The sequence below is a fragment of the Neolamprologus brichardi genome, chromosome 4 (genome assembly GCF_056152115.1).
Source record: "Neolamprologus brichardi isolate AB-2024 chromosome 4, ASM5615211v1, whole genome shotgun sequence".
NCBI lineage: Eukaryota > Metazoa > Chordata > Actinopteri > Cichliformes > Cichlidae > Neolamprologus > Neolamprologus brichardi.
Window position 1 is genome coordinate 9,237,985 of NC_142107.1, and position 12,682 is coordinate 9,250,666.

At 42.6% G+C, this 12,682-nt stretch overlaps 1 protein-coding gene across 7 annotated transcripts in view; it reads right to left on the reverse strand.

Moving 5' to 3' along the window:
• Positions 1-12,682, reverse strand: part of tnrc6c1 (trinucleotide repeat containing adaptor 6C1) — a 48,943-nt gene that overhangs the window by 20,628 nt on the left and 15,633 nt on the right. For 5 of the 7 annotated variants that reach the window (XM_035908016.2, XM_006791561.3, XM_035908017.2 and 2 more), the window contains exon 4: positions 7,564-7,920. The exons of 1 other annotated variant lie outside the window; for it this stretch is intronic. In XM_035908016.2, coding sequence (XP_035763909.2) covers positions 7,564-7,920 — 357 coding nt within the window. Of the gene's footprint in view, positions 1-1,228; positions 1,356-7,563; positions 7,921-12,682 lie in introns of those variants that run through there. One more of the 7 variants, XM_006791565.3, reaches the window with a different exon arrangement.

The window sequence follows — 12,682 nt, forward strand, 5'->3', positions numbered from 1 at the left end:
AGCTGAGATACAAGTGTGTGACTCAACACATTCCTGTTGTGAGCAGGGCTATATTAGAAGCTAGCGTGATTGTAAAGGAAAACAGTAAACAGTAGTGATCCTCACACTCAACTTAAATAACCCTAGTGCAAATAATTATTATTATTTATTAAAAAAAATTTAATTCATTTCTGTGTCCCAAGTTATTTCACTAATAAATACCAATTTAGTACATATATATATTCAACTCCAGCATCTTAATTTACAAAGTTCATAAAGCAACAATTAGGCTAAATGTTGTTATCTTACATTATTCTTTCCATCAGACTGTGGATTACAGCTCAACGCTGTCACAGGGCCTGTACTCAGTATTGGCAGTTACCCAAAGCCATTGTAATGGTGTAGTATAGGAACTGGAAAAAGCTGGATTGGAGCATCCTTATACCAAAAAGTCAAAAAAGGAATTCCATACTTGGGAACCATGTTGCAGAATGCAGTCAATGACAACATCTTTTACTTACGACCTCTACACCTCAGAAAACCTCCATCTACCCATACAACTGCATGCAAAAATGCTTCATCTTATTTCTCCGAGAGCGAGTAGAATGAATCAAGCAATCTGGCTGCGATTTCCAGCACTGAAACAATAAACTCCTCTACTCCAATCATCAACCTTGCGCCACCTCACTGGCTCATTTCTGCTACATCTCAAACTGAAGCCTCTGTTGTTTACATGCGCCCTCACATGTGTGCATAGTTTGTATGCAAATACGCCGACTGTCACAACAACAGGAGGGAAGTGATAGGATGTGTGCACCAAGATGTTTTCAAGCTTACTTTAATGCTTGCAACTACAGACAAGGGAGAGAGGGTGCAGAAGAGAGCAAGGGGGAGGAAAAAAAAAAGAAAGAAAAAGAGGGCAACGTGTTTCTGACACACACAGCGCCGTCGTTCTGTAGCGTCACTCGACTGAGAAGTGCAGGACCGCCATTTTCTCAGTCCTGAACTAGAGCCAAAAAGGCTCTGATCTCCTGTCTGGATAACCAGTGCTCCTGCTTCAACAGCACACATGCCTTCCTCACAATAACACACACAGAACATCGTAACACGACACTGCATGCTCGACAGTGTACTGTCGCTTTAATATTTAAAAGTGCGCAAACGCAATCAGCCAAAACAACACAGGGATGGGAGGAAAAACAGAGAGCAAGAAGAAAGTAGAAGAGTGTGCAACACAGTAATGAAATACCTGTGGAGAGGTGCCTCCCGACCATCCTGTAAAGAGCTAGGTTGTGTGCAACGCAGCGACCATCCTTGTCTCAATATGTCTGCTCGGCTCGCCAAGCTTCTGAGGCTCATATCTGAAATGCTGCCAAGAAGTTGCACAGCTCTTGCACGGCATGAGACAACCCCCCTCCCCCTCCCCTCCTCCTCCACCACCTCCCTTCCTTCCTCACCCCTCTTGCTCAACCCCTCCCACTAACCCTGCTCTGACTGGGTCTTTCCTCTCCTATCTATTGCTTCTCTCCAGCTTTATTTATATCGCACTCTATTCCTATCCTGATGGAGGATATTCTCCCTCTCTGGAAGAGCACCGAGACGTGGCCGACTCGGCGGGGAGGGGGAGGGGATGAGAGTGAGAGAAAAAGAGGGGAGACTTTTATTATTCACTCACAAGCCATGATGTAAATCAAAACAAAAGCAGGGCTCTTCTCTCCCGCCCATGCCCTCACATCTTTCAACCTTTCAAAACTGTCACTAAACATTTAGCTCCATCTGCAATTAGTGCTGCCGCCCACGACGGAAAGCCTCTTGAATAGCGGCAGCAGGCGAAAGAGAGCGAGAGAAGCCCTTCAGAGCTGGAATGGCAATTTTCCTCACACATGAACAGACACAGGATAAGAATGCACAGGATGACAAATGTTGATTTTTGTCAAAATTTATGGCTGCAAGTCGGAAATGCAGTAATCAAAAACGGAGCTGTCACTTTGGGGAGATGGTTTCTGGACACATGAAATAAGCAAGCTTGAAGGGATCTGCTAATTTGTGTGTGATTTAGTCTGGTTCAAAACATGGTGCTGGAGTGACGCGCACAGAGACAACAGAGGAAGATACCCATGAGATAGAAGGCAGAGAGGGAAGAGGATAGGAAGAGCAGGGAGCTGCAGCTCCCTAGATCAAGGCTGCTATTGTTTACAAATGATCCCAGCACCCACACAACAAGACAATAAGTCAATGTTTAGTGGAGAACAGAGTCTCTTTATGGCTGAAGTTCAGCCCCCTGTGCCTCTCGGCTGTGAGGTCTTAATGCATGGTGAAGTCATGGCCACTCGCTCGCTTTGTGTGTTAACTTACACAAAGTACAGATGGCGCATCCAAGTAGAGGAAAAAACAAACAGCTTCCTGACAGCAACTCGGACACTTCGTTCTATATCTATTACTTTTTATCGTGTAGCAAACTGTAAAAGCAAAAGCTACAGTTTAAAAGAAAGCTAAAGCATTCGGATATCCAGTGGTGGAAAAATTTGAAATGTTCAAGTATTTAGTTTGTGATCCTTTAGCTTGGAAAGCTAGGTGGTCTGTGGGATTCAGGTCAAAAGCTGGTGGAGGACTGTTTGCTTTAAAAATTCTCTTTCAAAAAGCGGTTAACACACTTTGGGTCATTTTGCTAAATGCTCATTTTTCTTGATTGTAAAATGATGCGGTCTGATCTGGTACTGGACTGCCTGTGTGCCTTCTGTTCTCTGTCCTTCACTTTAACATTTGTACAACACACCCGACTAGAGGCGAGGGAAGCTCGAGTTTCCTTGGTGAAGTGGCCTTCTTTGTGCAAACAATGCTTTAACGTTTCCCTTTTCACCTTCCCAAGAAATGTACTGCATGCACAATTTGCTCAACTATGCCTTCTATTTTCTATAAAGTACTCCTATGAACTTGACGGATGTTTGGTAATAGAAATCTGAATACTTTCACGGCCAATGTATTCTCAGAGGGTGTACTTGTGGAGGAAATGGAGATGAGGGTAGAACAAGGGAGGGATCCAGAGGAATGAAAACATAAAAGAAAGAAGTCAGAAAATGAAGGACAAAGATGGATGTTGAGAGATAGGAGGAGGAAATAATCTAGGAGGGCTATGTGGGCCTCAGCTGTACTGATCCTAGCTTAATGAAGTCCCTGAGGGGCACAGAGACTGGATGGTACAGAGCTGACAATGCATGCTGCCAGCCAGATGAATGAACTCTCTGATAAACACACAAACATGCACCTCCCAGGAATCTGCTACCTCTGCCTATGATGATCTCAAACGCCACACTGCGTTTGATTTGATGCATTGTAATCAGTGCAAAACATTACAGCAGCGGCACCAAAATCAACGGTCACATCTGCAAGGTAAATGGGGTTCGGTTTATCAAACTGATTGATAGAATGGGTTTGATGCAGAAACATTGCAAAAACAATTGTTCTGCGTCATGCTATACTATTTTGAAGTCTCAGTACTGCAAAACAAGACAACTAGAAAAAAATTGTCTTTGCCTACTTTGATATTTCCTGTTCTACTTCTGCACAAAGCAACAAAAATAACACAAGAGGGACTCACAAATTCAGCAAATTTGTGATGTAGAAACTATTGGGAAGTTGAATTAACTAGTTTAATTTTTATTACAATGCAACCCACTTACTGACCTGAACAGGGCAAGCTGTATCCAACATTTCATTACTGATATTATGGAGCATCTTTGCTCTACAAATCCTTTTAGGCACTTTTCAGCTCGGCTCACATGAGCTGATTTGATGTTTTTTTTCCCCCATGAGACAGAAAAATGTGTAAATGTGTTTGCAGTTTTGCACAAATTGTTAGAGGAATTGTAATGATTTTTTAAAAATTCCATATCAGCTAGAGATGATGGTTAATCAAAAACGCTATTAATAGGGTTGGTAGCCACTAATGTGACACATTTTTGTTATAAGCATTACAATTCCAGTTGATGGCATGCAGAAAATGGCCCTTTTGCACACCGACACCACAACAAGATGCAAGACAAAGCTATTTAGTCACAGAGTATTTTTTTAGTACATATGCATGCTGTGTTTAGGATATTCTGCAATAATGGCAAGTTTTAGGGTTACAGATTTAAGAGTTAGAGGTGAGGCAGGGTTAAACTGTATGGCAACAGTGACCCGGATATCCTGACAAGGCAAAGTGGAACAGGACACAATGCCAGCTGTCATCAACCACAGGCATAACCAGCAGAGTTGTTGAAGGCAAACATAACACTCCTCAATAGATTGGCTTATTTGCAGCGCAGCAGTAGCAACAAAGTGGCACAGATAGCTTGCTAAATTCTCTGACAAACAAGGGTGGGATGAGGACAGGAGCTGTGCGTATATATATGCAAAACCTGATTTAATGGTTGCTTTCTTTGCAACTGCTTTGCTGATAATCTCAACATTATCTCAAGGGGAAAAGAATGGCAGAAGGACAATCTGTGCCTTTTAAAAAGTACACAGCAAAGACATCTGGCCATCATGTTTGGCTGTCAGTATCCTCTTTCTCCTCCCTCTCTAAAGGATAAACCAGGTCAAGGTCTTTCTTCAACATGCCAGTCTTAAAATAGCTTGGTGTCATGCCTTCTCTACATGAACGCGCCTCGGGATATGAATTGTTGCAAAGCAAGAAAAAAAAGAAGAAAAAAAAGCAACATCAGGGAGAGAGCAATAATAATGGGAAGACTCACAGTTACACATATAATATAGTACGTGGAGCCTGACTAATCACGGATACTTTACATTCTTTACTTACAGTATGTGTGAGCATGTGTTTTGGCGTGGCAGAGGTTGGGGAAAAGAACAACCAGCACACCAGACAAAGTCAGAGGAGCAGGGACACAGTGCAAGAAAGACAAGATAGAAGAAAATAAAATAAAAAAAATCAGCGAGAGCTGATGTTTAATCACATCACAAGATGTCCCAGTCCTCTTTGAGGGGATTCCCAAGGCTCTTTTACAGCATCATCAGCAGACTTAAAGAGCACATCAAGTCTAGCAAGCATGTACTCACTCTCTCTCTGCTCCACCAGACAAGCCATTAGCACATTAGCTGCACTGTCCTTTCACTTGACAAAGACTGCTCATACCACGATGTTATGCCATTTTTGTCTTAATGCAGCTCATGGGCATAAAAAACCTGATCATGTTTTAAGGGCTTTTCCCACAGAGCATTACACAAATACAAAAGGAGGTAGCTATAAATTTTAGCACTTTCAACCATGCAGTCATAACAGTTCACCTAAACAAGTCAAGTCAAAGTGAGGCCAGGATTTCCCTATGTAATATCCTCACATATCCCTGATAGAGACAGCCGTTTAATCCAGAGAATAGCTAATAATCTTTATGACATACAATCTTAACTCTTGCCCTGAGCCTGGACTATTAAACACACCAGCTGTTTACTGTTATGAGTCAAGTTGAGCAGGGACATTCAAGTTATGACTGTTTACGTTAACATACATTCGCATGTATACACAGGGGTGCACACAGAATCATCTTTACTGCTCGTCAAAAGGCCTCATGTGGGCAGGTAATGAAATACAGTGTAAAATGAGATGGAAACATGAAAAACTAGAAGAGCAAAAGGGAACTCAGTGAAACTCGACTGAAGTTAACTGAAGAGACATATGACGAATCACAAGGGGAGATGGAGCAGAGTCATGCTTGTGCAAAACTGTCCATTTGAGCTGCCTTTAGTGTTGTGAGGTCGTTCTGTTTGTCTGTCATAATGTAATCAGTCCGTTTAAAGACGCAGAGAGAGCAAATGCAGAGCCGAACCAGCCTGCCAGAGAGGGGTGGGGAGAAACAGCAGCTTTTACCGTAAGCCATGAGTCACTTCAGCCCACAGAACTGGATGTCTGCCATGCTAGTTCTCTCCTTCTTTCTTTTATTCCTTCTCACTTGGTCTTTCTATCTATGCCAGGTCAGGCCCACTGAGGCAGCCAGCTAGCTTGCTAGCTAGTGCAGTGTTGCTCCGCCTACAAAAGCAGGAAATACTGAAGGGATGGTCAGGAAAGCTCAACAAAGAGTAGGAGGAAGATGATAATGGAGGAGGTGGTGGAGGCGGAGGCGGAGACAGAGACGTGGACAGGATAAACATCTTATCACCATGGAGATAAGGCTGCACTCAAACAGCAGACGACACATTTATGAGAAAGTTTGTGCTGCTCCTCAGGCATTGAAAAGTGTCCACTGCCCCTAAAGTGTCACCAAAGAGCACCTTTTTAGGAAATAACTGTTCCCTGCCGCCACTTAAAAACACATAAGAACCTGATTTACTGCCAAACGTAAAACCACAGGAAGGAGAGTACACAGACACACAAAGATAGCCAGCTGTGTTTACTTGCCATCCTTTACCCCAGTATTCCTGCATCCACATCCCAAATTCCCAGACAGGCTGAATGAAAATAAACAATAGCCAGCGGCACCTGTGCATTTGCACAGCCTTGCAGGTACACCGCATGATTACAAGCACAGTGCCTTACAAAAACAGGAGTGGATACAGCCATTGCTTTTTAAGAATGCCAGAACTCTTTGGCACAGCTGAGATAAGTCAAACAGATATTAGTGGAGATGTTTGAAGAACCGACACTGTTGTTGTTCTGGCATGACATACTTTTTGACTAAGTAGCTGTAGCCAGCCAAAGTTAATATTATTGGAGTAGTGATCTACATGTTGCAACTAAAACTGCAGACTTGACAGCGACTGATGGGATACACTCAAATTTGCTCGAGTACAGACTGAACCAAGGGTTTACATCCTGCAGCAATGAGTACCTGCACTCTCTAATTGTATTAAGTAACGTCAACTTTATTTTGTCTTGTTTGATTAAATTTTAGTGGAGCAGACAGTGAGCGCAAGAAAGTGTTGGCCATGCAGAAGCCTGATTAAAATGTGTAGCATCTTACTATAATACACAATCTGTATGTGTGTTTGTTTCCTTGTCCATTTACTCCTCTTACAAGCCCAGGATGAGGGGGCACACAGGTACATTTTAGGTCCCTGAAGGTTCTTAACTATATCAGGTCTTATGACCATGTCATGTTGCCAAGCAACAACCTGGCAACAGGGCTAAAATCACCTGTTTTTAACATTTGTGCACCTATAAAAAGCATCATCCAATTTTATTTCACGATATCTAATTTGTATCCACAAAACATGTATTATATATGACATGTTATGATGCCATCAGGTTACCTGGCAACCACCTAGCAATGGGCTAAAATGAAGAAGCATTGCTGCTCCCACAACACATTATAAAAGCAGCGTATCATTTTTATCCCATCACAAGCAGGTCAAACAATATTATAGGAAGTGCATCATCTATATGTTAACATAATGTAACTCCACTGAAGTTCACTTCTCATTCTCAATTTATATCCACTTCATGTGGATAAGCTGAATGTATCATCAGTAAAACAAGTAATTCCAAATAACCTCTAACGATTTATGTAACTAAACATCACAAGATTTTTTTTAGAAAACATTAAATGCACTTCTTCAAACTTGCACAAAGAAATTGACTTGCCAACAGACCTGTGGGCAAGCTGGATGCAGTGGAAGAGGAGCAGGAAAGAGAGGCGTGTATGGCTACTGTTGCTGCTGCAGGTTCACTAGTGGTGGGACGTCCCGTGGTGATGAGAGGCAGCGTCCCCAAGGGAAGAGGCTGGCCCCGCTTTAACAGCTGCTTGTGCTCCTGCTGACGAAAGCGTGGGGGCACCTCTCTGGGCGGGTAGCGCTGCTGGAGCGGAGTCTGGGACTGCTGTGCTGTCTGCGGCTGACCTCCGGAGGGGATGCGCTTGCCATTTCCACTGCTTGGGGGTACAGATGGGATGGCACTGGGGTTGACGGGGGGAAGAGGAGGGCTGGGGTTGAGCTTGGTAGAGTCTGGCACTGATGAAATGGGTAGGGATAAGTAACAACAAGAAAACAGAAATGCAGGGATGAGGAAGGGTAAAGCAGAGCTGTTGAGCACACACTAGTACTAAAATACTATATGATTAGTTGCAAATGGACTGGTCCATATTCCAAATAAATAAATAAATAAAATCACTTGCTAGAGACTGTTTTATTTGACTTATAATGATATTTGACACATAACACATTTAAAGAAAACTAAAAGGAACTGCTGGATACTGCCCTCTTCCTCCATAAATTACTGTCAGTAATTCATTTTAAATGTTTTCTGTAAAGCTACTGTGGTTAAGCATTTCCTTCACTGACTCTTTTCAAAGCCCTGGATACTTTTGGAAGATTTCCATGAAGTTAAATTCAGAAAGACTAAAGGAGCAGAAATCTATAAATGCACAAGATTTACTCAAGGCAGTGGTCAGTCCAAACAGATGGTTGTTCTTTGGAGAACCACAGGACTGTAATAACCTCGGGGTGGCACTATAAAAGAAAAAATGATGACTTTAGAGATGGCCAAGACACCCAACTCTCTCACAGCCTGTCATGGTGCCGGTTCACAGATTATATGTGTTGAAGAGGTCAAGTACCAGAAAATGGACTTAGACCTGCCTGCTACATTATTGTGGGCTATTGTCTCCATCAGGACGGTGCTGTAAAGAGCGCTGAGCACCATCAACATAAGCTGTTCATGGTTTGTGGCAGGTTATGGCCCCTGAAATGATCACCTCTCAGCGCTCTACAAAAGCTGTTAGTTATTAACTGCTTGCACGGCTGCTGAAGCCAAGTGCTCTTATCCAACTAGCTTTAGTTACCCTTAGCAACAGAGTGCGAGGCTCTCTCTGCTCTGACCAGCCATTTCTCATGGTCGAAGCCCTGCAGGGTTTCACATGAGCAGCGAAGCCTAAGAACTGCACACAATTTAAAAAAACCTCCAATAACATTTATTCATGGATTCGTATTTTTATTTTTTTCAATTGAGGGACATTAGAAGTTGGGAACAAAACATTGGTATATCATCGCTATAAAACTGGTGTGTTACAAAAGAAAATTAAACTCCAATAGTCACTCTTCATCCCCAGAGGAAAATATCTAGCCTCTCTGCAGCTTAAATGCATCATCATATCTACCATCTTGGTGTCAACTGTTGCATGCAGCTACCAGGCTAATGTGTACTTGAGACGTTTTATTGGGGAAAAAAATACCACTAAGGTTCGTGAGAGCATCTACTATGTATTTAAAAAATTAATTAATTAAAAAAATGCAACCACTGTGAAGCCTCCAGTTTAGTTTTACGCTGTCACAATCTTCATTTCATAGAGACAGAAGAGTGAAGGGCCAAGTTAAGGTGGGTGGGTGCAACGCATATATGATGCTTGCCAATTAGTGAGAAGTAACAGACTAACAAATTACCAGAATTTCACAAAACTGGAGTGCAAACTCACTGGATTGGTTGCATCTTATAGAGAGTCGTGTTACCGGTGAAATCATTTGATTAAAATGCTGCAAAAACCCCCAGCACTACAAACATGGTCAAGAAGTGACTTGAACTACTGGTAAAGGGTCTAAAACTACAATCAACTACAGCTCCAGATATCGTCACACCTGTCAAAGAGGCGATTTGCTCTCATCTTTAAGCGTTCACAAAACACAAACAATTAGTTAAAATATTTTTTCTCATTATAGATTTTATAAAGGGAGAAATTAGCTACAGTGACCAAAACTGTGTTTTTGCCACATGCAGGTTTTAGTACTTTTTGGGTAAGACAAAAAAAAAGAAAAAGAAAAAGAAAAAAGAAGTGAAGATGTAAAGCTTAATAATGAGTGATGCATCCCTTGTTTGTTCATCACTACATAATCACACCTCTCTAAAATATATACACTGAAATAAGAGTTGTTGCTATAAAAAACACGGCTGCTATAACTGACAAGTTCCACTTGTCAAACATCAGAGCCGTGAAGTCCAAAACACCCCCAGGATGCTAATTTACAGTCGCTGAATTTGGAAATAGGCGGTCGGAAGCCACCACTAAATCAAACATGTTGGTCAGCTTGGGGTCACAAAGCTGCTCCAGAATGAGATGGATCATGAGACACAAAGCGCACTGGATAATCTCCTCAGCACATTTTATTACATAATAAAATAAGCTGGTAAACTAGAATGCAAACAGGATGCAAAAAAAAAAAAAAAAAAAAAATAGTGCTTAAGAGCTACACATACTGTACAAGAGCAGACCCCCAAACACCAGCTGACTGGACATAATGTGCACTGAGCCACAATGGCATTTGAGCTCTTGCTGCGGGGGAAGGGGGTCTTTAAAAACCACCAACCAGAAGAAAAAGAAAATCTTTGTGCTGCAGCCTAACTGTATTATAAAGAGTGGGGCCTTGCGATTGGCTGACAAAATGAGTGTGTGCAAGGCAGCAGTGAATAACTTGCACACATGCGGCTAGTCCGGCATCACACACAAAAACAAAGAGTTATGTAATACTGAGGCCCACACAGAGGGGAGAGGGCGAGATGGTGTCGTGGAAGCACACTCAGCCTTGTAAATACTCAGACATGTTCGCTCACACGTCACAAACGGCAACATTTTTCTGTGCACGTTTGTTTGTATATGTGTGTGTCTGGGTGTGTGTGTGTGCGACATAGTATGATCCAGTTTCACCCAAATCTGTCTGAGTGTCTCCCTCTCCCTGCAGCTCAGCAATGTTGCGGGTGGAGGGCGGGGGGGACGCTCTAGTGCTGGAGCTCGCCTCTCATCAGATCTCTCTACATCTGCTCCATTTCCTCTTCATTCTTTATCCCTCCCCACCTTCCTGTGCTCCCCTCTCCCTTTCTCCTTCACTCCCAGTGATCTACCATTATCCTCTTGTCATTATTACTGTATTAAAGGCGGCAGATGGACACGATAATTCCTGCCCAATTCTACCCGCTGAGTTTAAGAGGTGATTTCCTCTTAAAAAAAAAACTGAAGACTGTTGTAGGTTATGCCACAATGTGCAATCATAGTTATGAACATGAGCGTTACACAGTTGGGACTCCATGATGTGACGTAGATTCTTCTGGAAGCTGAAGAGGGGGGGAGAGCTGGCTGCTCTTTTAGCCAATCAGAGGGAAGAAACAAGGAGGGGACAGGGGAGTGAGGGAGAGCGAGCGAGCGAACGAGAGAATCGACATTCGGGAGGAAGGGAAGGAGGCAGGGGGCGAGGATAAGTGATGAAGAGTGTAGTGTGTGTAAGAAAGTCTCCACCCCCTCGTGCACTCCTCTGTTAGCTCGAGACTCACTGCCCGAAATCAACTTGGGTCCAAATCCGCTTACAACTGGATCACCATTTGCCGGTGCTGCTTTGGTTTCTTCAGATTGCATGAGCGACACAAGTCCTCCAAATTCAGTTATCCTGATAAACTGATGATTTAATTGAGAATAAAAGGATATTTTTACATTAAAATTCAGAGACTGATCAAGGCAGGGCTTAATAAATGTTTCTGGCAGGTGTGGTGTACAGTGCTTGTATCTCAGGCAGTACTTAGCAGCGAAACAGTGAAATAGAGTAAGAAGAGACGAGACCGACTCCTGCTGACAGCCTGTTTGCAATAACAGAGTCCTCAGCTGTGCCACTGCACAGGAGAATTCCCACTTCATCAAAGATGCACATCAAGCCTTGGCCTTGGGGCTGTGTGTGCTTCATGCAGAGGAAGCCATCCCATTTTCTATTTTAAAAGGGGTCTTAATTTCCTCAGAAACAATGATAGTATGCTTGCCTGGCTGTTTAAGAGCAAGAGGTTGTGGGGTGCCTGGTTAGGATTGTCTGGGGATATATTAAAGGAGTTGGAAGAAGGTGGAGGAGAAAGAGTGAAAAGCATTGGCAATCTCTCTGAGTGGAAGAAAAAAAAAAGGTCTGTGACCTTGCAGACAAAGGATACTTCTGTGCAGGTGCTTGGATAGCAATGTGCAGAAGAACTGAAGACTAGCGAATGCAAGTACTCATCACAAGGTAAGTTAGTTTTAAAACTGTCCTAACAACAATACGTGATGAATGGATGTTTTCAAATTATGTTCCTCTGAGTCGCAAACCAATTTTCAAAAATAATACTATATTAACAGTACTGTGCCGCCTGTACAATATTTACAAGTATATATTAAATACTATCAGTATTCTCCTCCCCTATATGTATAATAATAGCATGCTAATAATCATGCTCACTGCTGTTCCTTCATTGAAGTGGTTCGTCTCGCTCTTGGACAGAGTACATACTGAAATGCAAGCCTTCTATAACTGAGCCTTTAATCCCACAAGTTAGGCCATGAATGGAGCTTTATAAACTAGCTAAAGAAAATCTCGCTGCTGTAAACAGGATTGCTGTTTGCTTATTGTCCAGTATGTTACATGTGTTAAATCTAACAGCCAGGCCTTTTCGTGAATAAGAGTGAAATCCTGTGTGATGCCTTTGCATCGTTTGCCTCCAAACTGTCGCAGCACACCACTTTAATGGAACTGAAATAGAAGGAAACACACACGCTGCCTAATTCTAGAAAAAAGTAGCAGAAAGAATGAATCGTGAATGGCAGCATGTCTTTGAGGCTCTCCGTCTCATTTTTCCTGTGGGCTTTAAAATGTGAGCAGCGAGCCTCACAAGAGAGAAGATTACAGGGTTTAATTAGAAGTGAATAAATACGACACGGTAGTTAAGAGGGAAACCCGTCACTGCATTACATTCCACACGGAGAAAAATGCTGTTTAA